The 26,400-nt window shown below is 35.2% G+C and overlaps 4 protein-coding genes across 5 annotated transcripts in view; 3 read left to right on the top strand and 1 right to left on the bottom strand.

The window, feature by feature from the left end:
* The first annotated feature begins 18,986 nt into the window (after window positions 1-18,986).
* Window positions 18,987-21,184, top strand: LOC120774547 (protein a6). Its single transcript, XM_040104278.1, has 2 exons — window positions 18,987-19,281; window positions 19,361-21,184. The coding sequence occupies exons 1-2, from the start codon at window positions 19,266-19,268 to the stop codon at window positions 20,740-20,742; spliced, it is 1,398 nt and encodes a 465-aa protein (XP_039960212.1). The 5' UTR covers window positions 18,987-19,265; the 3' UTR covers window positions 20,743-21,184.
* Window positions 21,145-23,568, bottom strand: LOC120774546 (probable ATP-dependent RNA helicase DDX56). The gene is made up of 5 exons (XM_040104277.1): window positions 23,398-23,568; window positions 22,835-23,338; window positions 22,539-22,777; window positions 21,947-22,342; window positions 21,145-21,862 (listed from the first exon to the last, which is right to left on the bottom strand). Exons 1-5 carry the CDS (start codon window positions 23,458-23,460, stop codon window positions 21,445-21,447), a joined length of 1,620 nt encoding a protein of 539 aa, XP_039960211.1. The 5' UTR covers window positions 23,461-23,568; the 3' UTR covers window positions 21,145-21,444.
* A 380-nt stretch (window positions 23,569-23,948) lies between these two features.
* LOC120774522 (mpv17-like protein) lies at window positions 23,949-25,093 on the top strand. 2 transcript variants are annotated; one of them, XM_040104219.1, is made up of 2 exons: window positions 23,949-24,760; window positions 24,834-25,093. In XM_040104219.1, the coding sequence occupies exon 1, from the start codon at window positions 24,043-24,045 to the stop codon at window positions 24,559-24,561; it is 519 nt and encodes a 172-aa protein (XP_039960153.1). In that variant the 5' UTR covers window positions 23,949-24,042; the 3' UTR covers window positions 24,562-24,760; window positions 24,834-25,093. The 2 variants fall into 2 exon arrangements, with proteins under 2 accessions (XP_039960153.1, XP_039960152.1); XM_040104218.1 differs by having other exon boundaries at window positions 23,949-24,767.
* A 240-nt stretch (window positions 25,094-25,333) lies between these two features.
* LOC120776014 (protein misato) overlaps window positions 25,334-26,400 on the top strand; it is a 117,120-nt gene continuing 116,053 nt past the window's right edge. The window contains exons 1-3 of the mRNA XM_040106459.1: window positions 25,334-25,532; window positions 25,597-25,680; window positions 25,738-26,356. Of these exons, the coding sequence (XP_039962393.1) occupies window positions 25,452-25,532; window positions 25,597-25,680; window positions 25,738-26,356 (784 nt within the window). The 5' untranslated portion in view covers window positions 25,334-25,451. The remainder of the gene's footprint in view (window positions 25,533-25,596; window positions 25,681-25,737; window positions 26,357-26,400) is intronic.

Genomic DNA, 26,400 nt, shown 5'->3' with positions numbered 1-26,400 from the left:
GCGCGATAACGGTCGCCATTGACGGTAACGTTCTCACCGGCATCATTTTTTAAGAAATATGAACCGATGATTCCACCGGCCCACAAACCGCTGCTTTGTCTGGATGAAATGACAGCTCTTAAATCTCTTCAGGTTTCTCTTCATCTCAAGAGCGGCAATTTGGCTAGTTTACTTACTCATTGAGCCAGAACTGGGCGTTACTGATGGACAAAGTTAAGATCGAAAACGTTTGATCTTCTTGGAACTTTTCAATCACTTAAGAAGGTCGAACGACTACAGTTCTTGCCCAAGCTGTATTTTGTACGCTTTCAATTTAAGATCTCGACGTAAAATGCGCCAAGTCGTGCCATACGATAGTCCGAGTTCCTGCGAACGGCGCCGAATCAATTCTCTACGGGCTTCGTTTACACTCTCAGCTACTGCTGCTATATTTTCTTCACTGTGTACTGGAAATGGTCCATTCACACATCCTTAAATTTTTTTTTTAAATTCAGTGTACACTAACGACCATTAATCAGGGGGAAGAATTCATTTATTGCTTTTATGAGGCTTTTGAGATCCAAGCCTTCCCATTTTCATAAGTGCATATTTTAGTGTGTTTGATGGCATTGACAGGGAGTCGACTCATGTAAAAATTAAGACGCCGTTACATCCTCAAAGATTCACTGTTTGGTGTCCGCTATGGACAGAGGAAATCATTGGTTCATATTTCTTCAAAGATGGAACCGGCCATTATGTTGCAGTGAATGGGGGAACGTCATAAATTCATAATTATTGACTTTTTCATTTACGAATTGAAGCATGGTGAAGGGGGCGACCAATGATTCCAAAAAGATGATATCAATCAATTTATTGAAAGAAACTTTTGGTGAGCGCATTATCTCGCGTGATGGACGTTTGGCGTGGCCTCCAAGATCGTTTTATATAACACTCCTGGACTGTTTTTGTGGGTTATATGAAGTCGCTTATCTACACAGATAATGCCGAGACGATTGACACCTTGAAAGGAATGGTAAACGGGAAACCCTTAACTTGGTAATACAGATAAAATTCTAGCCCATAATACAAAATTATGTATATGCGTTTTATTTCTTCTTGAAAATTACATGTCAAAAAACACACCCTTTAAGAGGCGCTCCTCTACGGCAAAACTTTAAATTCGGATTTGGACTATCAACAATTGAACTGTCTGAAGGAAGCAAGAGCTCAGAAGCAACCAGTTTTGGCTAATAGGAGAGAAATTGTCTTCCAGTAGGACAACGCCGAGCTACGCACATCGAGATACTCAAGAGAAGCTTTCAATTTCCTCAGAAGGCTTCAAATTCACAACGAACCAACGGAATAGTTATCACTTCGAAGCAAAATATCACAACGATACAACAAAAGAGAAATTATATCGAAGTACATATCAGAAGTGCTGTGATGATTGAAACTACTTTAAAGGTGACAACCTTCACTCTTCTGAATAATTAAATAATCAAAGAAATCAACAAATCAATACAAATAAGCCTGAACTTGATATCGATTAGATATATTAATCAGATAACTGGGAAGCAAATTTTTATTTTCATCAATTAGAGATTTCAAAAGTTCGTCAGCAGCATAAAGTAAGTCACTATGGAAAATTCCATGTAAAAGTAGTAATACCAATAGTAACAATAGTTGTACATGTGGATGCCACAATATCATTACAATTAACATTATTGCGATATGACGCGTCATCACTACCATATCTACTTAAAAATTCAATTAAACGAAGAAAGAGTTAAAAATTTAATACCAGCATTAAAATGATTTAATTATTACGTATACGCAAAATATAGAATATATTTATTGCAAATGAAAGTGCTGCACGCGTGCAACACAGAGCCTAAAGCAACACAAATAATGATAACAGCGATAAAGGCAATAATGGGATTGTGCAGCGCACGTATCTACCAAGATATGAGGTTTAGGCCTGCTGCTCGAACAAAGTCTGATGCTGAGATGATAATTTTTAAAGTAGTTAGAAGAATGGAAATCAATCAATATAGCTTAAATATTTACCTCTGTTTACTATAAATTCTTCAAAAGCTTTCTCAATTTTTAAAATATATAAGCGAAGTACGAACTTATAATATGTAACTGCTATGCCACGCACCAATATAACTGAAATTTCGCTTATTTGGCGGGTGCAATAACCGCAAAGTCAGTACCAGCCAAAGCACCTGACAGCAATGAAAATAAAATAATACAAACAAAAAATCCATTGAATTTAAAAAACTTAAATAAATGTATGTATAGTATGTATGCGTGCGTGTGTGTGTGCGCGTCTGTTCATAAATACATAAACTGTTAATGAGCACCAGCGTATGGAAGGGAGTTGAAAGTTTTTAATGCTAAAAGCAAGAAATAAAAATAAAATCATAAAACCACTGCAGTCAGATAGCTGTGTATGTATATATGTATGTCGGCTTGTGCTGGAAAATAAATGATTGTGGCAAAAATATTTAAAATGTTAATTTTTAATAAGTCAACCAAATCAGAGGCAGTAATTGTCCGTCACTTGCTGCACAAAGTCGGCCCTTAATTGCACCAAAGTTCAATCGAAATGAAATTTAAACTTTAATAAAGTCATTTCAAAAAACTCTTTTTTATTGATATGTATCAATTATCGGAAGTACCTATATGTGCTAATACGCATATACAATAATGTTATGATAACGGTTTACAAGGTGTGACAAATTTCTAATTATGAAAGTATTTTTTTTAAGATCATAATGTACTATTTAATAGTTTAGTTTAGGTTATTGTGACCTCCTCACCTCAATGATAAGTCACGCCAGTAGGAAAAGTTCAGGTAAATTTAAAGGGGCATTCTATTAAAAAATTAAAATTAATGTATGGTGCAAGTGTATGGCAGCGAAAGTGGCTATTAGACCCAGAGAATCTGGGTTCTTAAAAGAACGCATATCTGAACACTTGGGATACCCTCACACACTTTCACTGCATAAAGAGATAATCTAGATCATGGAGTCGTCAAACCGAACTCTGGCGGCTGGAAAGAATCCGTTGGAGAAGAGGGGCAGTGAGCTTCTTTACGGATGGCTCAACGTTTGGTTGAAGCTTGCTGTAGAGGTTTACTGTCGGGAGCTCTCTATTAACTTCGATTTCAGACTTCTTGACTATTGCAATGTCTTCCGAGCCAAGTCAACACTTGGGATCGCTTAACTTCAAACGTCGCACCGAACTGGCGAGAGTTGAAACTAAGCGTTTTACCATTCTGTAAGTCCGAACACAGGAGTTCTTATTTTCTATGACTTCACAAAGGACTACATATACAAGTCCACGTACGATCATCGATTATCCATCTAACCTAACTTATTAAAAAATACCCTTTTTCGGCTTTCCAAAGCTTAACATTAGGAACTGCGCCTGCGAATCGAGTTGATATAAACTTGTTTCCTAGATTGGAAAAACTATTTTATGTTTGAGTGAAGTTTGTTCTTAATATGTCAATTAGTGTGTAAACTTGCTTCATGCGAATCGTCCAGCCACCTTTGTTAATGACTATAACATCGGAAAAGTTAAAGAAACAATGCTTGAAATCGTTGTATTTTCATCAGGCAGGTTACATGGGATACTAAGGTCTTATATTGAGCGCCTCAATACTTTTCATTATTGGTTTGGCTATGAAGAGTGTCAATACGAGACTCGTAACAAAACCCTCAATCTTTTGTCATAATGAAGTTGAGTAGAGGTCGCAAAAGAGATGTCTGAGCACATAGCTGATGACCCAACATCCGTCGAAGAATGTTGACGAGACTTGGGTTTATAAATATGTCGCCGAAACCATCAATAGTCTGGCGAAAAGCGCTCCAAAATAGAGGCGGCACCGAAAAAACCAAAATTCGGTGAAGGCACGGAAGGCATAGAAAGCCAACCCAGCCGAGGATTATAACAGATGCATGGAAAGTTGTGTCAAATATTGGCTCGCTATTTAATATTATTTATTTGAATTCAAATATATGAAAATGTAGTTGTTTTGTCAGTGCTATAAAATATGGTGGTAAAAACATGGTGAATCACATGAAACTAATTATAAAATTGACGTATAAAACCATTAATGAGGCCTCTTCTTACATAAATTATACTATTATAGATTGAAATTGTACAATCAATATGACAAACAATATAAAAATAGTCTGAAAAGAGTATTAAATCTCTCTTTTTAAAGGAAAACATGAAATATTTTATATACCTAATATTTGACTGATGAAATTTCCTTTTTTCTTAAGTTATCAGTATTTATTTATCATTTTGTAGTACTTCAAAACACTTTATTAAATAATTGTAAGAGTAGTAAGTAAAAAAGCAGTAGTAAAAAAGTTCCTGAAGTCATTATGCCAGCTAAGAAATTAATCAAAACAAATTTCCGATATTTAATAAGCCTGACTCCACATAGGGGTACTTGATAAGTTAAATGAGAGCAAAAATGCCAACATCATTTTTTAAACGACACCTCTTTTCATTGGTCAGAGGTTAATGTCGAAATAAATTAATTTTTAGGAACACATGCGGGCGCTTTGCTGCATGAAAGTACCGCTTTAATTCCAGTTATTTGCAACACAGCAATGCAAATTATCGCTTACCGCACAATTATATCAAATTGGCAACATTAAAAGCAACAACATGAATAATAACCACAATTCGAACAACAACAACAACCGCAATTTATTCAGTGGAGCACTGCGCTGGTCATGAATGTAAATATATCTATATGCTTATAAGCATGTGTGTTTGTATGTATGTATGTGCATAATTGCGTATGAAGAAACCAAACAAATATTTTCTGCATGAATTAGGTTTATTAGCTTGCGTTTGCGTGACTTTCACCATATTTTTTATTTGCTGCAATAAATACTATCTGTGTGTGAAAAAATTTGACTTTCCCCGGGGCGGTACTTCGCGATTGCAATTGTGGACAAATTTTTAAAAGGAACGTAATATGTAAGAATGTCCATCTGTAAATTTTGCCCAGTATACAAGAAGATTTGATTTCGAATTAACGAAAAAATTAATAATACAAAAATTATTTCTTTCAAAATTATACAAAATAAAAAATAAATTAAATAAAATGTATGCAATTATTTAACAATATATCATGTCAAAATTCGTGAAGAGATCTCCATAAATTTTTTTTTAATTTTAATTTATCAAAATATCTTAAATAATATAATATTTTTTGGAATAAATATTATTTTTTAATTTAATTTTATTATTTCTGTTTTTCATAGAAATTTAAAATTTTTTAACAAACAAAAACCGGAACTGGAAATCCATCATATGGTAAATAAAGGAGTTTTCATATAAGAACATAATTTTTAACGTTTAGTTTGTACGATAGCTATGTATATACATACATATATGCTTTAATGGCCCGATATCAGCGGTTCTGACAGCAGAGCAGCTTGTTGGGGAGGAAAGGACAACTCAACTAATCTCGTCATGATGATATGTTAAGGGTATTAAAAACGTTCGGTCGTAGTATCCGAAGCTATAATAGGTTAGGTTAGGTCGTAGTGCTGATCCTGCCACAATAGATGACTCAGGATCCCTCTTGCATAGATACCAGACCCTTATAAATCGATGAAGCTTATTTAATCTACCATACATTTTTTAAGCAGCTAATAACAATCCCAGCGACTTCCCCAATGACACAGAAATGTGTCTACTGCAATGTTTCAACCGCGATCAGTCAAAAGCTGGACAGTTGAGGAGAAGCAAAATATATAATCTCACCGCATGTGACCCTATTGGATAGTATTCTGCCAGAATGCCTACCATGGCGACAAGTACTTCAGAAGACCTTTACTTTGTGTCAAAAGGATCTCACAGACGCACAACTTTTGATACATAATCAGCGCTTGCCAAGCTTATGGGAGGTTTATATATTTAACGTTAGAACGCAAGAGAACTGCCGCCTTGTTAGTCCTCTTATGAAATTGGGGTAAGTGTTCCCTCTATAGCAGTGTAATCCGCTTTGCAGATTCCGCAGTGAACCCGTACCAAAAATAGTATTTGTCAGCTTAAATGGCAGCTATATGTTATAATATTATATCGTTGGTTCCTACAACAGAAGTGTCTTAGGAAGCAGAGCAGCAGTGGAAAGTTTTGCCAGAAGTAAGCAATTCACTTCTACTGAGTGCCACGTCACAAAGGCAAAGAAATGGTGGACAAGACTGCCAAGAATGGTGTACGGCTAACATCCGAAAACTTGATCAACATTGGGAAACTCATGCTTTGTCTATATGATGATCTTGACAGAAGCTTGAAGAGAGTTAAAACCCGAAGGAACGAGCTACCTGGGTGCAAAACTGCAAAAGTCATGTGCAAAACGGAAGATTGGAAGTAACGCCAAAACGGAAATGCCTATTGGCACTCGATAGAAGAAACTGTAGGAACATGATGGGAATTTTAACTGGTCACTGCCTAGTGGCGATACACGCCCTCAGGATGGGACTAACAGATCCTAGTGCCTACCTGGCGATACACGCCCTCAGGATGGGACTAACAGATCGAGAAGACTGCAGGAAATGTCTAGAGCAGGGCACCAGGGAAAAAATGGAGGATCTTTTGTGTACTTCTCGCGCATTAGCAAGACTACGCTGTAAGCATCTAGGGTCCCCACGGACCCTGAAGGACTGGAGGAGGTATCGATAATGAGGTCGCAGTGAAGTCTGTTAAAATTCTTGTCAAGCGCAGGCATCCTAAAGAATGACTACTTCTCTCCATCCATCTCCACTGGTATGTCCATCCATCTCCAGGTATCGCAAAGGACTAAACTGGTGTATGCGTGGTATGTTGACCTATCCGATAAACATAACCTAACCTTATAGGAACGTTTCCTCCTGAGTGTTTAAAACTTCGCGACAAACTCAATATGCCTTGTTCAGGGTACTTTAAAATAAACTATCTCAAAATACCTTAAAAATATGTAGAAGCATTGAAAAAAGTAAAGTTTTGAAAGAAGCCAAGCAAAAACATAAACTTAAACATAATCGTTTTAATTTCCGTTATTATTGGAAATACTATTACGAACGAGCGGTAATACTAAAAATCCTTCACTGTAAGCGCTTTCATACATGTATGTATGTATACTCACACAAACACATACATGCTCACATATGCATATACATATACATATGTGTTTAAGTGACCATTTGTAGCAATTCTGTTAGCAAATTGGTCACTTTCGTTAGTGGAGTTCATAAATTTTAAATTTCGCTAATTAAACACTTTCCATGTGTTGCAAATCGCTGTTGTCTACCATTGCTGTATGCCATATAAATCAAGCCCATGCCAATACAACTCTGTGTGTATCTATGAGTATGCGAGCATTCCGCTGTCAAGCAGCGCGAACCCAATTGCCTCGAAACGCCAATGCCGCGTGACCTCCCAGCGAGCGCGACAAGTGTGAACAAATTGACGCTGATAAGGCGCAACGGGCACGTACCAGCAAGAGACTATGGCGACATACATACATACGTATGTATGTGTGCCCAAATGTTATGTGGGGGCATAAGCCTATAGCCACGGGCTGCATAGGCGTCTGTGCATATGTTAACGCGCATTAACTAATGTGCGTAACGGTAATTGTGTACATATTCGTATATGTATATGTATATGTGTCGGTGCGTGGAAGTGTGCCTACGCATTTGGTGTGAATTTATTAATGTGTTTCGCATTAAATTTAAGCGACCCTTGTAAATTTTAGCAATTATTATTGTTTTTTTCTGCACGTTTCGTGCATTCGGGAGCGCCTGGCTTGAAAACTCTGCGTGAGCATAATAAATTCATTTGACTAGAGGCGTCCCTTTAGGAATTTACATACTAACAATGACAATGTCATCTTCTATGCCTTATTCATAAATATTAAATATTTTCTTGAATTGGATCTATGATCTTAGCTTCACATATGGTATCTCTGTTCTCTTCTGCTACCGTTAGAAGATACCACATCAGATACTTTCTGCATTTAGACTATATACGTAGTAGGCCCTATATTTTTTATTTCACGACTAACTTTTATTTTAGTGTTTTTGATAAAAATATTAAATTGTGTTTGATGCACCTTTTTTGAAAAAAGCTATATGTCCGACCCTCATGTAAGCACTTTTTCTATTGCCAAAATGTACACATTGCACCTAAACATTTGAAACCAGTTAAATAAGGCTCGATGCAAAACTAAGCACGAATTAACCAGAAACCCTCATCGAAATCGTATCTTTAAATTGCAACGAAATCAATACATTTCTGAATTTCCGTTTCTGAAAGGTCCGTCACTTACAACAACGCCAAGCGAAAACGCTCATGGTCGAATGGCGATGAAAAGGCGTAAACGATGACCAAGCCATCCGCCTCCTAGGCACATCAAAGGTCTTTCCTTGATTACTTCACACCGCCATTCACAGTGAAGCCATCACTTTACTTCACCGACTCCCTCTCAGTGAATGACATACTTGGAGTCAAACGACCACATATTGCAGACGAAGAGTGTGAGTTGACCCGAGAATCTAGAGTGATCCTGGCTGGATACTGTAGCAGATTAAACTCCTACTTATCCAAAATCGACCTCGACATATAAAATATACCAGCGTGCAATGTGTCTTCGCATGATTCTAATGACCCCTCTCCCTATGGTCCGACCTCGTCGAAATTGGATGAGACAAATTTCAAATTAAATTAATTTTCGAAGAGCTTTCTTAAACACCATAGATAGCAATATTGAATCTTAATTTTGAAGACTAAATATCTTACTAGAGGTTTCTCAAGTACTTTTCATTTGACAGAGCTTTTATAATACCAAGTTTTAAAATAGGGACGATATGATTTCTAAGTGTCGTTTCGGCAATTTTTAATATGTCATGGTCTGTAATTTTTTTCTTTGTATTCAGTAATGCAAGAACAGCGTATCAAAATAATCGTTCTCCAATTGTAACTTTTCGTATGCTTTTGCCATTTTATGGCCTTAATAATCATCCCCATGCACTCACTATTCCTCGAACAGTTGAAAACTTCGAGCGTACATTTTCTTAACATAATGTTCAAGTGCCAAAAAGACAAAAACCCGCTCGAAGTAATGAAAATATTGCTGTCAATCAATCAAGTGTTGCTAAAGACCACAATTTATTGATTGTCCAAGACGTTCTGGACGAAGAATTAGTACTGTATCAAACCACAAGCTGGCGGATTTTTAAGAAGAATTTGAGCTTGCATTCGTATAAAATTGCTCTCCCTCAAGAACTGAAGTCATTGGACCACCGAAATCGTCGTGCTGATTTTGCCTTGAAACATCTTAAAAACGATAACGATTTTTTTAAGAAAATTGTCTTCACCGATTCGATTGTTTCAAGAAATTCTGACATTGAATAGCCTCTAAGAAGTTGTGATTTAACGACATTAGACTACTTCTTTTGAGATTATTTGAAGTCTTTGGTCTTTCTAGTGGAAAAAGTACTCGAAAATTGGGTTCATCAAATTCGCTGTGCAAAAAGTTCGTGGAAGCCATTTGAATTACGTTCTATTCAGAACGTTATTGTATCGACTCTGCTTCAAATAAAATAAAAAAACTCTATATCTTGCTCCATTTGATTGTTTCGGTAGGTGGCAAGATGACTCTAAAAAAGTAAATGTAGACTTCTGATATATTTTTTGGAAAAAATATTTAAATGGCTAATCCTTTGTATATCTTGAGGTAATATCTTGTTCAATTTTCTAAGAACCAAAAACATCTAGAATGCCTTTGTTAAAGTAGTAAAAGTAAAAAATCTTATTATCAAAATTCAATTCTAGGTCGTTATCTCGCTTCCCGACCTGATTATAAGATGTCTTCAATTCGCCACAGCTCGCTAAGCTGAAGTTCGACTCAGACAGAAGATAGCAGAGGATCTTAACAACTCTTATGGATCGACTCAACCATTTTAGTCAAAATTTTGTGAATGAAGTTAATTAATGCTGGACTCGTTTCAAAAGACCTGAGTCTTCTGTAAAAACGACATGGTATAGAGGTGGCAAAAGAGAAGCTTGACAGCTGAGAACCTTACATTCAACAAGCGTTTTATTAAACGAGACATGATTTTATGAATATGCAGTGGAAACTGTACAACAATCTGGCAAATGGCAATACAAAAATTAACCGAATTCGAAATAATCAAAACTCGCTGAAAACATTGAAGGCCAGTCCTATTTTAAAGGCGATAATAGAGATTTGTGTTAAAATACGTGCAAATGCAGTATTTTTTGTCAGTCCGGGTTAAATTTGATCCAATGGTACATATACAACAAATAACAAAATTATACTGTTCAATTGAAGGCCATCCCCGCCTAAGCTTATAGCAAGTGTATGGAAGAAGCTAATTTTAAATATAATAATAAAGATTTCTCTTTAACAAAATTTTTAAAAGGAATTTTTTTTCAGTCCGAGTTAAATTTGATTAGATGGTACTTTTTAAACAACAACAAATAATACAGTTGAATTCGATATAAAGAAGTATCTGAAGGACTTTTTAAAGGGGCATTTTCACTTAGTTACATCTCCAATTTGTTATGCCAGTTGCTTGTTCTATTCGCCAAGCCACAAGTATGAAAACTTTTGTTTTTTCTATTATCAAGAATAAATAGATAAACTCGTGGGTGGAAAATGTTTTCATATCTCCTTCATAAAGTTAATACGTTTACGTAAGTAATACGTTTTACGCTTATGCAGCTTTTTCAATATTTATTTGCTCTCATGTGGAACACGTTTCCAGTAAGGGGTTTCCACGTAATGCGTTTATAGCAATGCATACATATACACATATTTATAAATATACACGCTGAGTTCAACAATTATTTATACAAATATATATACATATTTAATTTCATATAAATGCATATATTCATGCACACACGCATAAGCACATGGTGAGCCAACGCCATTGTTTACGTGTTTATTTATTTATTTTTGTTTGCTTTGTGCGATTATTGTCACTAATTTAAGCGGCGCTGTGTGAGTGTTTGGCCGCAAGTGTGTGCGTTAGTAATTAGTTGCCGCTTCTCATTATTGCTTAATTTTTTTTTTCTGCCAGTGCAATAATTTGGAGTGTTTTTATGCTTGTTGTTGCTGTTTATTTAAACAATTGCACGCGCGCAGCAATTATTCACAAATCGTGTGAAAAGCCTAATTTTGCTGCGTAAATTTGTGAGTGCGTGTGTTTATTATTGCTTTTGTTATGCATAACTAATGTTAATTATCGCCACATTCTTAGCCAATAATTTGGCCAGCGGTGCTGAACCGTTAAATAAACTGCAATTATTATGAATTACAATTTATTATATTTAATAAATATATAAATAACTGTGCTTTGCAAGGAATATTACAATGCCGATGCATGTATATTCACGTTATAGAGAGCACGAGTTTATATTGAGTGATTGTGTTGACATGGCGTATACGTTACTTACTACAATTTTAGACATTTCAAATTTCAACCGTTTATTGTTTTCAGCGAATTATTTTCCACCAGAGTTTTTCTAAACCAATTTAATTATTGGTTATCAATATTAACAAATCAATTTATTAATTTATATACATACTTATTGTTAAATTAAAAACATATATTTGTTAAAATGAAATAAAAGAAAAATGTAATGGCAAAATGCAAAATTAAATTCTGAGTCTTCCATATGTTGAGGATTTTCATGTGAATTTTAAGAATTTTATGGATTGAATTTTTTGCTAATCGATAAACTGAGGCTTTAAGGGCAAATAAAAATCATCCATGTCAATAAAAGTTTATTTTAGGGGAAATAAAGCATGGCCTTGGCAAATCCTAAACTTTTTAATGCTCTTCGTTTTTAAAAACACTGGTCAAAAACATATACGATTTACTTGAACTGTAAGAAATACTCTTAAATTTCTTTTTTTTTTAATATTTGCATCTGAGCTATTTTTATTTTCAATATAGATAACCATAGAAGCAGTGGCTTTTGGTGAATGCAACAGGGGCAGCATTTTCCCTACAATTCGAAAGAGGTATTTATTTTGAATATTGTACCGCCAATAAATGTAGATGCAACTACAAACCTTTCGAATTGATTGAAAAAATATTGACATAAAGTATATCGCATATGATCAAATTTGACCCGGACTGGGTCAATAAAATTTTAGTCATAGATTACTACAACTTTTAATAAATATGATCAAATTTGACCCGGACTGGTTTATTACTAGATTAGTACAATTTTATTTCTTTCTATGGCAACTTTTTGTTGACGACTTGAAAAGTTCGATTTTTACTTAAAGAACGAGTTTGTTTAAAATTTTGTGTTTCCAATGGATTCACGACTACAGAATCATTGAAAATGTTGCAAAAGGAGTCTGCTTTATCACGACCACAAGTATTTGAGTGACACAAAGTTTTCAGTGAAGATCGTGAAGTTATGGAAAACTTGCCTCATGCGAGTCGCCCATCCACCTCAATCAAAGACGATAACATCAAAAAAGTTACAGAAACATTTCTTGAAAATCGTCGTGTTGCAATCAGTGAGATACCAGAAGATCTCAAAATATCTTTTTGACTTAACATATTTCGGTTAATGTTTTGGGGATGTTATCAATGCTAGACTTATGTATACCAAAAAGTATTCTATTGGAAAAACAATGTAAATCTCACAAAACAAATTCTTGACAACATAGTTGAGGGTCCTACTTTCAACAAATTCATTATAACTGAAGAGGTGGGTTTGTGAATATTACGTCGAAACTGTCCAACAATCAATGGCGCTCTAAAAATCAACCCGAAAAAAACCAAAATTCGCTAAAGGAACTAAAGCCATAAAGGCTATCTCAGTCGAGGTTTATAGCGAGTAGTACGAGTATATAGAAAATTGGATTAGGGCTTGTCATACTTGTATTGTTTTAGTAGTCTATATATTTTGAAGGTGGTATTAAAAAATTAAATTTGTATTAAAATACATGGCATGGTGTAGAGATCTCACGTGTCATTACATTAAACTACGAAAACAGAAACGAACTTTGAGAAATTGAGAGGTTTTCAAAAAGTTCAGATGGACTGGAAGGTTAATTAAATGTTAAGTAATAAAATTCCATTTTCAAAGTCAAGAGATCACAAGTAAATAGCTCATATAATAATACAAAAATCGACCGTCGCACTCAAGTGCGTTGAAAACAAAACCACTGCCAAATATTTGTTACGAATCATTTTACGTTCTTCCTTGAAAAATAAGCCCACGTTTAAGCCAGATGATAAACCGCTGTACTCAACAGCGCCTTGATAACTAAAACTTAATTTCTCTGCTAAAATACTCTGAAAACCATCAAAACCCACTTAGTTGCACTCAATCTGCAAAGCGTTAGAATTGAGTAAAAGCTTGCCATGTCTTATGGACCTCAAACCCACTTCCGGCGGCGCTCAAGTGGATCCTGCGCACTTAGCACACACTCACAACGCTGCTCAATCACTGGCCGGCGGTATTTCTTGAAAAGTAATAAAACGTTACACGACCATACAAACACGAGGTGGCTGCCAACTAGCGTGCATAGCTAACCGCGCTACCTCCGCTGTAACCCCATAAGCGTTGCGGCGCTGTGGCGTTGTGAATTACTCAAATTTTGGGGGTGGCGCCAAATGGCGTATTTTACAAATTCCCCTTATATTTATTGTAATATGTTCATTGTTGTTTTTTTACCTAGTTTTTGTTATTGCTATAATCAGCGCTGTTGTTGTTAATGTTGTAACGGTTACTTGTGTTGTTTTTGCTTTATGGGGGATGCGTTAGCCATTTTTCTTCGGTTGCGCTCGGAAAGCGCCCTCTTTTCGTCTTCTACTATTTCTTAGTGTCTATGTATGTATGTATTTCTGCCAGCCACCGCTTACTTTCTGCTTCCTCTCCGTTTTCATGGAATTATTACATTATGTATTCGCCACAATTTGAGCTACTACAACGGGATTGGAATAAATTAAACGCATGTAGAATGGCTGGTAGCCGGCTAACGAATATGAGCGAAGGACGCTGTGTGGTAAATGGCCATTTACGTTGTTGTTTTTTATATATACACTTGTGCTTGTGTACACAAATACGAACGCTGTTTTGTTGTTGGAATATTGTTATTTTTTATTCATTGCAAATCAACCGTTATTATTATGGTGTTGGGCGATATATCTTAAGAATATATAGATAATATATTATAAGTAAATAATATCGCATATATTCGGCTTTTGCTTGTCCTCTTGGGGTCGCAGTCGAGTGCAACGAACCTCAGATTACCCATGAAAAATGGCGTTTCTCACGGCTAAACCAGTCAGCTTATGTAAAGTATATTTACATTGTGGCTCGCCAAGAAAAGAAGTGCACGAACGCTGCGCATTGCTGCGCGTAGTGACCTTCAAGGTCTTTTGAATATAAAATGGAGAAAATTATCTACTTGCGAACTAATGAAAATCGCTTTTAAATTTCAAAGTCTGTTAGTATTTTTAGGAACTACTTTAATTAGCCATAAAAGCAAAAAAATAGAAAGATGTGGAAGGCTGGAATCACTACACAGTAAATATATTACGGAGAGTCTTCCGCTCCAAAGACTGTCGGACTTGGATAAAGGGATTAAACTCGGGTTTTTATACGACTAAAGCCTGTCAACCAGGCAGTAGTTCCTAAAATTATTTGGTATAGGTGTTGTTGCGCTTCATCAATAACAGCATATATGTACATACATATATATATAAATGCAGGTAGACATTGAAAACTATATCAAACTAGCATGGATCCGTGGACTTAGAGGTGTTAACGGAAATGAGCTAGCCAATCTCTTGGCGAAAGTCCGATAGAACCCGCAACGGGGCCATTAGGAAGTGCCACTGCCAACAATTGCCGGGGCTTCGACAGCAAGGTTGTCCTGAAGAGACTGTTCACTAAATTTAAAACAGTTTGTGGGTCTCAGGAGCTTTACTAAACCTTTTTAATTTTACTGCGTTAAACGAAGTGATGTAACGCGCGATCCAAGTAGAGGTACTTTTTTAAATAGCCTTCTTTTGGCAGATCAAAGTTGGCAATTCGTTCAATTTTTTTACAAAAAAATGTGTTTCGCGCGTTTCGCTCAACTTATAGTCAACATAATCGCCCTACAGAGCTTACTTTTCGCAACACCATCACCCATACCACGTCCAGCATGCAGTGAAGAAAATTTAGCAGCCGTATTCGGCGCCGTTCGCAGGAACTCGGACTGACGTATTTCCACAACTAAAAATCAATCAATGGATTTATTGAGACAATACTTCAGTGAGCAAATAATTTCACGTTTTGGGTCAGTCGATTGGCCACCAAGATCGTGTGATATTACACCTTTAGACTTTTTCCTGTAGCGATATGTAAAGTCTAAAGTCTATGCGGACAATTCCTCTTCGATACATGTTTTTGAGCAAAATATCACGCGTGTTACTCGCCAGTTACCAGTCGAAATGCTATAACGAGTCATCGAAAATTGGACTCAACGGATGAACCATCTGAGACGTAGCCGCGGCCAACATTTGGTAGAGATAATCTTCAGAAAATAAATGCCAAAGAATGTTCTTTCAATTGATAATAAACATTCTCCATTAAATTAGAAGTTTCTGTGTTTTTCTTTAAAGTAGTAGAAAACCTCGAAATGGATCACCCTTTAATAATAGGAAAAGACACAATATACCACGGAACGTAGTGCATTCCTCAAATTTCAATCTATCTATGAGTAATGTCTACAACGACGTACAAGTATATAGTGAACATTTTTTTTATAGGTAGATACTTAGTATGAAACTCCTTTTCGAAAGAAAGAACCTCTATCCATCCAGACGAACAGTCCAAAATAATCGAAAATATTTTCTCTCCAAAAAATAATAATAAAGAGTAATAATACAATCATTACGATAGAAAAAAAGTTGCGTGAACAACTATTAAAAAGATGATGGATAAAAGTATGGCTCCAGATGGGAACTTGAGTATGCTCTTCCCAGTCAGGGAAGGATATCCCCAGGGGTGATATTACAATGTGCACAATGTACAATATATTCCGTATATTTAACATGCGTCATAAGGTTCCTTTAATCCAGAATACACGGGTCAATACCACCAGGTTTGATCTACTAAACTTTGTAGCTTGTTAGCAAGAGCATTGGGTCTAAATTAAATTAAAAATTTTTATGGCTATGTGAAATGCAAAATCTGCATCAAAATTGACAAAGACCTCATCGAATCGTTTTATAAAAAATTTTTAAGTGAATATAATCAAACGGCAACAAACAGTTCTGGCGACAGAACTAAATTGCTCCGAAAAAAACTTTATAAAGGATAGATTGCTTTTTGTCGATAAGTATCATCGATAGTTAGTTCTCTAGATTGCGTACATACAAATTATAGTTATCGCTTAAATTTTCATGCCAAATATATTGAGAAATACATACATATGTATGTATATGGTATTCGTAATTACAAATTTAATTTTCGTTAAAAACCGTAGCCAAACTATTGACTGAATAATTGCTCCTTAGCAATATGGAAGTGTGCAATATTATATATGAACGGACACATAAGTAGTACGCAATTAGAAGTTAAAACAGTGACAACTGGATTTTCAAATTAAAGATTAAGAAATACCGCTATTTTCTGTAAATTTTGAAAGTAAGTTGAGCATACATATATCGCACAAATTGTGGCTAATTAACCTGAAACCCGAATAACTACTTTTCATCAATAATCATATAGCGCCATTAAGAAGTTTCCCTGTGAATAGAGGATGAAGGTTTTCTCTATATAATTTCGTTTAAGCTGGAAATACACGAGTATTGACAATGTCTAATGAAATTTAGGAAATAAATTTAAATTTAAATAGTATTTTATTTGGTTGTGGTGATGGCACACTAACTAAGGATAGTCGGAAACTTGACTAAGCAGTCGATTACAAATTTATGAAAAGTCGACTTTAGTCGTTTTATGATTTTTTTTAGAATGATTAACAATGCTGTTGCTTGCTTAATCACTAAAATATGTACATATGTATATTTATTTCACTAAATTTATAAAAAAATATATTGGCAGACTTAGATATAATAAAAATAGTTAAATATAAACTTACCTTGACATAATTGGACAGAGCGGAAATAGTCAATACCTAACCGGATACCACGGCAGCACCACAAACATTTACAACAACAATAACCAGAAACAGCTCCCATTATTATCGCACTTTTAAAAAACACACAACTGGCTTAATTTGATTATAGCCACTAATTATATTAAAAAGGCAATTATAACACCCAGGATATTTATAATAAATACACTAATTTTCACTTTCACACTTTATTTTCATGCATTTTTATATTTAACAAACTTGGATCAATGCCAGAATCTCCATAAGCTACTGCATGTACAGCGCAGTCGCTATTCATTAATTTAAACACACTTCACTAAATTTCCATTTTACGACACTACAAATCACTATTTGACATTACTTTCCGATCAAATCAACACATTTACACTTTATTTTCGATAATTACTTGAAGAATTAAACTACTGATTGAAATTTGCACATTGCGCGAAAGTTTCTTGCTGCCTGTCAAATTAACGAACAAAACACGAAAAGGAAGAATAACGGCGCGTGCATTAATGTCTGTTCACACCATGGCAAGTAATAAAAGAATTGTTAGCTACCGCTCACTAACTTTTATTGTAAATAACAAAGAAACGTATGTGAAGTATTTTTTTTTTTATAGTATTTAAATAAAAATATGTTTACTTTTTTTCATTTATAGTATAAATTTCCGACTTGACTTTTTAATAAAATTAGTATACATTTTCCGTACAAGTAAAATTTTTAATAAAATTATTCGTTGATTTCATCATTTTCTTTACATTAAACCGGATACGGAAGAGAGAGCAGAGTTTCAACATGCATATGTATGTATATCTACACCAACTAGATCGATCGAAATTTTAAGCCGCTAATACAATTGCTGTTTTACTGTAGGCAACTCAGATTTGAAAAACAAATAAAAGAGTTGGCACCAAATTCGTTTTTTGATTAGCTGGCTTGTTAATTTTATCTCCGATCAAAATAGAACCTTTGCTGTTGAATTTAGTTGTTAGTGGCGCAAGGAGCAAGGCGCAATAAATAAATGTTTAAATCCCAAAAACATGAATTAACGAGTCTGCAATTTACGCGTTGCCAACTATATTTAAAATGCTAATCAGAAATATTTTGATTTTCCTTGATTAATCCGTTGTGTTAGTTACAAAAATCGAAATTTTTTCTGGAAAAATATTAAAATATACGGCAATGACACCAATTAATCTGTAAAGTTTCGGAAAATACTTGAACTATTTTGCCCCTCATAACTCGGATTTGGAACTTCTGAGACAAAATTATATAATATAATCGCTTTGCCCGAATAACGCTGGGGAAGTTTTTGAAATTAATTTTTTTTCAGTTTTTGGGAACACTTTGAAGGATTAAAAAAAATAGTGCAGTGGTCTTGAAGTTTGAGAGGTACTGACTTGGAAAAAGTGAGTGGGGAAAATATTTTAAAATTTTGCATACTGATGAAAAAGGTTCATTATATTGGTACAAAAATAGCTATAACTTTGTCAATTTTGCTCCATTCGACTTAAAATTGATACAATACTCTTGAGATATATTGCATTAATCTAAGACAATTAAAAAATATTAAAAATCCTACTATCTCTTTTAATATTTCAGTAAAAACATAAATTCAAAAAAGTTTGTATATATTGGCTTTATATCTTTAAGAAAATGTTTTAATATGTATTATTGATAAGGTCTGGTAACACTAATAAACGCAGTGTTGCACCAAGAAATCAAGTGGTTGTTGTCATTTCAACAAACATTTGCAGGAAGCAACCCTAATGCGTTTCATTTAGCTTAGCAAAAAAAGAACAAAATAAACACAAATACTGCAATTGTTTACAATATTTTATGTTTTCAATACCATTACTAAATATTAAATAGTATATTATTAATAAATAAAGCACTTAATTAGTTGTCAAACAAAAGTATAATAGCTTACGTGAAAATGTATTGTCGACAAAGAGAAATTTGTGATTTAGGTTGAAATGCAAAATTATGCAAGTTGCAAAAGGACTGTACCTTCGAGTAATAATAACTATTGCGAGTTATTATAGCAACATTCCCTACAATACTAATTATTTATTCTAAATTAAGTTAAAAAGTCAAAATGGATGCCACAAATGGTTTGTTTACCTTTCAAAATTAAGCTCGACTGCGACAGTCTAAAATGATGAGTATATCATATAAATTTTTCGTTTACAGTAACACCATCAAAGCAAAATAAAACAGAAGCAGTTACGCCTAATAGCAACAATAAACAGCAAAATGCAATTCAAAAACATTCCGGTCCTTTTTATATCTCACCATCACTATTCGACAACAAACGTCTGCGACAAAAACGTCTCCGTTGGGCCAAGGCATTGTTGGCGGCGGCGGGCTTTAAGCAGCATCACCTATTGCAACGAAAAAAGACTGAGCGCCGCAAAAATGTTTTATGTGATTTACGTGCAGACGTAACAATTGACTTATTATCAGATGAAGATGAAAAAACAATCGAAAATAATAATAAGGATGTTAAGGCAACTGAAGAAAAGCCAATTGTTATATCAAAATGTGCATCAATGACAATTTCCGATGGTCCACCACCACTCGTTCCAATTTCGAACGTACATTCAGCACCCAAGCAACTATTTACGCAAATCTACGCTTTTCCCAAGCACGCTATTGAAGTATCAAAAGTGCCGAACATAACGCTTATTCCTGTACAGAATTTACAAAACCCGCCTGCGCCACCACCGGTTGCTTCTGTAGCGCCAATGCCAAGACGTGTTAAGCGTAAACGTAAATCACAACAACCGAAACGTCATAAACAACCTGTTATTGTCAATAATGAGAGCATAATTCTAAGTGATGAAAGTGATATGGATATATCTTTAGTAGAGCCACTCGCAGAATCTTCTACCCATAACGTGTTTTCGCCCCCATTAACGATTGCAACTGAAACCGTGCCGCCAACAACAACTATATCTCCCACATCCACACACAATTTGCAAATTGTACATCCGCCTTCACCTACTAAATCTAATACGTCCTATCCCACACTTTTAACACCGTACAGTGCACAAGTTGATGAAGAAGTTACCGTATCGATTGTGCCACGCTCATCAACAGCAGGCGGCACTTGTCTCAAGTCTAATGACAACGAGTTGTTTCCTATGCTACCCGATGAAACCACCGTACATACGGTTATTGCTAATCGTACTTATGAGTTATCATTAACAAAACTGCGTGAAGGCCTGGCCTCCTGTGGTATATCGGAGTTTGCAAATGGACAGCAGAAACCAGCGCCAGTACGACGTAAGGGACAACTGGTGGATACGCCACCAATGGTCTCGCCAAATCCGCCGCCCATATCTTTAAAATTATCCAGCGATTTAAGCATTTCATTGATCTCAGATGATGACGACGACAACCAGGAACAACAACACCAGCAACGTTTGGCGGCAGAGAGTCTCTTACAAAAACAGCCGCAGTTAATGGTACAACACTTACAATTGCCTGCGGGTGGCATGTTGCAAGCCGGTGCGAGTGTGTCGTTAGTTGGCACATCGAGGCTGCCGCCTCGGCGCCGAAAACTCGTTTGAGGAAGTGATTGTATGGGCGGCCAAAGTACAAAGCAACAAAGCTTTAAGTGCGTAATACGTCTTTTGAAAGTAATTGCATTGAAAAAGTGAATTTAATTATTTATTACTACCCACATTTAAGTCATGCTCGACAACCTCTAAACCTGAAAACAAAGGTAATACGCATTTCGGTGTAAATAATATTTAGACGCTTTGGAAACAGCTCGTGTACTTTAAATTATCTCAAAAATTAGTTTTTGTTTCACAAAAGCGATGGAATTTTCATTACAATCTTTTTAGCTCGTCCACAACTCGATTTAAGTTTATTGTACCCTGTGTAGTTACTTAATTGGAGCTACTAAAGCATTATTACATGAAGTCAGTCTACTTTATTTGTGAAGTTTTACGCAAAAACAAGGCGAATTTTGTTTCTTGAATAACCGCCTATTTTCGCGGTATGAAATTTCATAAAAAAGCAACATACATACATACGTAGAATTAACGTACAAAGTATTTAGAAGTGTTTTCGTTAAGTGATAACAAATGCTTACATAAATTCATATTTACTTGCTACATATTTAAGATAAACATCTGTATAAACATTTTCTGAATAAAACATACATACTATATACAAGTATATAAGCGAAAAGATCATGCAAAAAATAGTTTTTCCTTTAATTTATTTTATATTACAACTAAAACTTAATAAAAAAAAATAAAATATCATTTTCTTCTACCGCCACCGCGCTTGCGGCCATAATCGATTTCGCTGCATAATAATGGATTATCCTTTTGACTCTCGTAAGCCGCTTTCGCCGTGGAGTGATAACCGCGTGACTGCTTGGGAGCGCGTGTTATTGCTGTTGTTGCCACACGCTTAAGTGCCTTGGGCACGATATACTCTGGCACATGTGAAAGATGTGGTTGCACTTTTACTGTTTTCAGTGGCTTATCATGGCGGAGTACTTGCAGATCTCGCGTGTTTTCATTGAAAAAACCTTTCAGTTTTTCATTATTGAAAATTTCTATTCTGATTTCGCGCAAACGTGCCTCGTGCACGGCAATGCGTGTGACTGCGCGCCATGCATCTTGTGCGCGATAACGGAAAGGCTCGACTTCTTCCAATTTGAATTGGTAATTTCTACAAAGGAAAGAAAATCCAGATGTTAAAAAAAAATCAAACAAATTTTGGCATACATGAAATATTTATATCAACTAATCTTACTTGATAACTTGATCCTCGCTCATGTAGCCGCTACGCAAACGCTCCTCAACAGCGTCACTCGCCTCTTTATCCTTCAAGCTAACGAGTGATAAGACACTGCCTTTGTTTGTGCCACGCGCCGTACGTCCTGCACGATGTATGTAAGAGTTGACATCGATGGGAAAATCAAAATTTATTACATTCGATACGCACTGAAAGTCTATACCACGAGAGGCGCCCGATTCGCGATCGCTTTTATTGCGGCCAGGATTTTCCAACATACGCTCGTCAGACGCAATTATCAGATCGTAAATACCCTGGTTAAACTGATTAATGGTATGTATACGAATTTTTGTTGGCAGTTCCGAATTGAGCACGCATGATTTTATTTTAAACTGCTCCAAAAATAGTTTGAGCCTACAGCAGAAATAATTAGATTATATTAGATTGAAACAAAAAAAGCAAATTATACGTAAGCATGAAACTGATATCAGAGAGAAGATTAGACAGTAAGTCATATATACGCCAAATTCTCGTTAGAAGTTGCGCATTCATTCGTAAAACTAAAACTTCATCATGCATAAGTAAAAAAAAAAAATCTTAAAAAACTTACTTATAGCAACGGTCCACAGAGTTTACAAAAATTACATTTTTGCCACGTATCAAACGCAGTTTCAGCAAAGCATACAATATTGCAGGTTTGTCGTTTTCTTCCGCTGATATGCGCTGATGTGTAAGTTGACTTTCTGGCACTAGCTCAGGTTCTTCCAATTTCAATACAACTGGATTGTGTAGCACAATATTTTTCATATTCATCACATCATCTGATAAAGTAGCGGATACAAGCACTGCCTAAAATATATTATTCTTTAAGCAAGCATATTTATATACAGCGGTTTCTTTACTTACTTGATAAATTGGAGGCAGATGTTCTACAAGCTTTTTAAAATCCTTCTCAAAGCCGAAAGAAAATACCAAATCTGCCTCATCCACTACCAACATTTCAATTTTTTTCAAATCCAAAGCGCCCGCTTGCACATGTGCCAGTACTTTAGAAGGTGTTGATATGATCACATCTGGACGCTCTGAGAGCACATGTCGTTGAGCGACAACATCACTAGAAGAAAGATCTACAATGCGAACCACTTTCCCACATTTATCGGCCATTTGTTCCATTGCAGTGCGTGTTTGCTGACATAATTCTTTACTGGGGGACAGTACCAGTGCGCTGGTACATTGTTCTGATGCATTTAATTTTGAATTTAGAAGCTTTTGTAAAAGCGGTAATGCAAATGCGGCGGTTTTTCCAGAACCAGTACGGGCACGCACTACGACGTCCTTACCTTCCAACAATAAAGGTATCGCTGCCTCTTGAATAAGCGTTGGCTGGAGCCAACCCATCTTCGAAATAGCCTACAAAAAGGATAAACATTATATTTTTCTTAATATATCAAATATTTCGCATTGCGTACCTTCAGTAGACGTTCATCCAATTCCATTTCATGAAACTGGAGAACATTTTTTCCACTTGCCATTGTGTGGCTAATATATTTTCACTAGTTTAAAAGAACACAAAATAATTTATTAATATTTAACAATAACTAATTATATCTGAATTGCAAGAAATTGCAGTTAAACACACGTTTTTGTCTAAAACATATGAACAAAATTTACAGTGCTGCCAAACTTTTTAATTATGAGTGCTGACAAGTTTGACAGTTGATTATTATGTTTGGAATTACTTTTGACAAATAAAATACTTTCAAAACGCAATTTATCCGACAAAATTTAGAGTAAAAATGTTCAAATAACCAATTCTATTAATCTGAAATACTTTATTAAATGTACGAATGGAGAGTACGAGTGGCGTCAGTAACAAATGGTTGTCTTGTCACTCGGAGCATCACTCTGTGTAAGTCGATCATTATTTTAGCTGTGCTACCACACAAATAGTGTTTCCAATCAACCCTTCCATTTATAAACAAAGCCACATGTGTTTGTTTACTTTTTTAATGCCAATAGAATATTTTGCCGGCCGAAATTTTAAGTTTTATTTTCTTCATACAAATCACAAATTTTATAAATTTCAGAATTATTAGCATATAATTTTTTTCGTTATGCCGACTTCTATACGCGCACTGATTTCCGAAGGCCTCCGTGTAGGAGTAATTATGGCCGCCGGTGATGCGATTTGCCAAACATTTGTGGAAAAACGAGAGTTGAAAAACCTGGACGTAAATCGAATGTTGAAATTCGGTGCTGTGGGTGTTGTCTACGTTGGTCCCGTACTAAAAGGATGGTATGGAACATTAGATAAAATAGTGCCAAAGGGGTCCCCACCACTCAAACGAGCGTTAAAGAAAATGGCATTGGATCAAACATGTTTTGCTCCGTCATTCATAGCTAGCTTAATAGGCATCTTTGGTCTTATCAACGGTGAAAGCATACCAAAAATCCAGGACCGTTTCAGGAATGATTACTTTACGATTTTGTCACGAAATTACATGCTTTGGCCAGCTGCGCAAGTGATTAATTTTTCCGTGGTCCCACTGAATTATCAAGTGTTATATGCACAATTTATATCCCTAATATGGAATATCTATCTATCTATGAAGTTGAATGATGAGAAAAAATAACTTGCAAAGAAGCTATACAAATTTGCTCGAATAATCAGCGGAGAGTAAATATTTAATTTAACAATAAATATAGCAAAAGAACAAAAAAGTGGGGAAAATGTCGATATATTTACATTATTGTATTGGATACTTATGTATATGCAAAATTTAAATTATTATGATCAAAAGCTAAAGGAGGTCTGGTCTACAAACGGTTACTGTACGTGGTTAGTTTAAAATTATCTTTTAAAATATATTTTTAATTATGTTTTAAAATATATTTCTCTTCGCAGCTCTTTTGAATATTTAAATGGTATGACAGTTCCTTAAAAGGTAAATAAAGGATATACAGTGGAACAACCTAAATCACAGTTATATATAAGCTAAATAAAATATTTAAACTGCTCAATAAATGTATTTTTGTTATATATTTTACTGTTTAAGGCTGTGTCACTGTTTTACGGAAAATTGAGAGCGTAAAGTGGGTGACTTAATACCACAATATATCATGAAACCGGAACGAATACAAAATAAATATAAATTATCTTGGAAATTCTATAAAAATTATTAATTTTTGCCTTATTTTACAAAATACACAATAATTAATAGTAATTCCTAACGTTACGTTTTCGTACTTTCCTTATAAATTGTTTTCGTCGTTACATAATACGTGCTACATATATGTTGATATATTACAATGCAAATATTTATCACCTGAATGTACCCGGTGAGCCCATTTTTTCTCCGAGGCGTTTTGTAAGTTTGGCAGCACTTCAGTTGTCAGCTGACTAATACAAAAATAAAATCCCGCGTTTCAATGAGTCGCATTTTTTGTTAATTGGACATATGTGAAGTTTTTGATCGGTAAATTTGTTAATAGTAGTTAAAAATTAGTTAAATCGTAATATAACATGTCTTCTACTCGTGAGATTGTCACATTACAATTCGGCAATTATGCAAACTATATTGGAGCGCATTGGTGGAATATACAGGTGCGACTACCGGCGCAATTAACAGTTTTAGTCGTAAAAATAACGGTTTCTATATTTCCTACAGGAATCCAGCTTTAGTTACAATCCTGAAGACGCGCCTTCAGAAATTTCTCATGACGTATTGTACAGAGAAGGTGTCAATTTAAATGTAAGTTAAGGTGAAATAAAAATATTTTTTATGACAAATAATTCTGGCAATTTACAGAGGCAGGTAACATATACACCTCGTCTATTGCTAGTTGATTTAGATGGGTCTCTAAAGCATCTTCCGCGTGAAGGTGAGCTCTACGGAAATAGTATAAAACGTACAAATGAAAGCATAGAATCGACTGAGGATGTAAAAAAAATTAAAGAGGAGTTTCAAAACCTATCCACAGATGTGGAGGTGGTAGAGCAACCACATGCTACTAAACATGATTTCCAAAAAGATCTCGAAGACCCCGTAATCGATATACAAGAGAAAAACTATAATTTGGCTGATAATGTTGATACATGGACGGATTACCTTTATGCACGCTATCATCCACGAACTGTAAATATAGTTAACGATTATAAACATAGTACTGAGAAGCAAACTTTCGATACATACACATGTGGTGTACAACTTTGGCAAACTGAGCAATTCGAAGATGAATTCTGTGATAAAATACGACAATATGTCGAAGAGTGCGACTTTCTGCAAGGTTTTCAAACATTATTTGACTGCTTTAATGGCTACTCAGGCTTAGCCACTGCATGCATGGAATACCTCAATGACGAATATGGAAAAGCAAATTTTGCTTTACCAGTGTATTCACCACGTAACACGCTATTTGAAAATGCAGGTATTTGCATTAAAAAATATATAATTTACATTTTTAACTATTCT

The sequence above is a fragment of the Bactrocera tryoni genome, chromosome 4 (assembly GCF_016617805.1).
Source record: "Bactrocera tryoni isolate S06 chromosome 4, CSIRO_BtryS06_freeze2, whole genome shotgun sequence".
Taxonomy (NCBI): domain Eukaryota; kingdom Metazoa; phylum Arthropoda; class Insecta; order Diptera; family Tephritidae; genus Bactrocera; species Bactrocera tryoni.
Note: the sequence above shows the minus strand (reverse complement) of the source record. Positions and strands in the feature narration are given on the sequence as shown.

Bases quoted from the DNA above. Each gene is read 5' to 3' on its own strand.
- LOC120774522 (XM_040104219.1), top strand. From the start codon at position 24,043: ATGCCGACTTCTATACGCGCACTGATTTCCGAAGGCCTCCGTGTAGGA.
- LOC120774546 (XM_040104277.1), bottom strand. From the start codon at position 23,460: ATGGCAAGTGGAAAAAATGTTCTCCAGTTTCATGAAATGGAATTGGAT. The intron at 22,778-22,834 runs GTAAGTAAAGAA...AATATATTTTAG, and splicing joins ATCTGCCTCCAATTTATCAA to GCAGTGCTTGTATCCGCTAC. The intron at 22,343-22,538 runs GTAAGTTTTTTA...TTTCTGCTGTAG, and splicing joins TCTGTGGACCGTTGCTATAA to GCTCAAACTATTTTTGGAGC.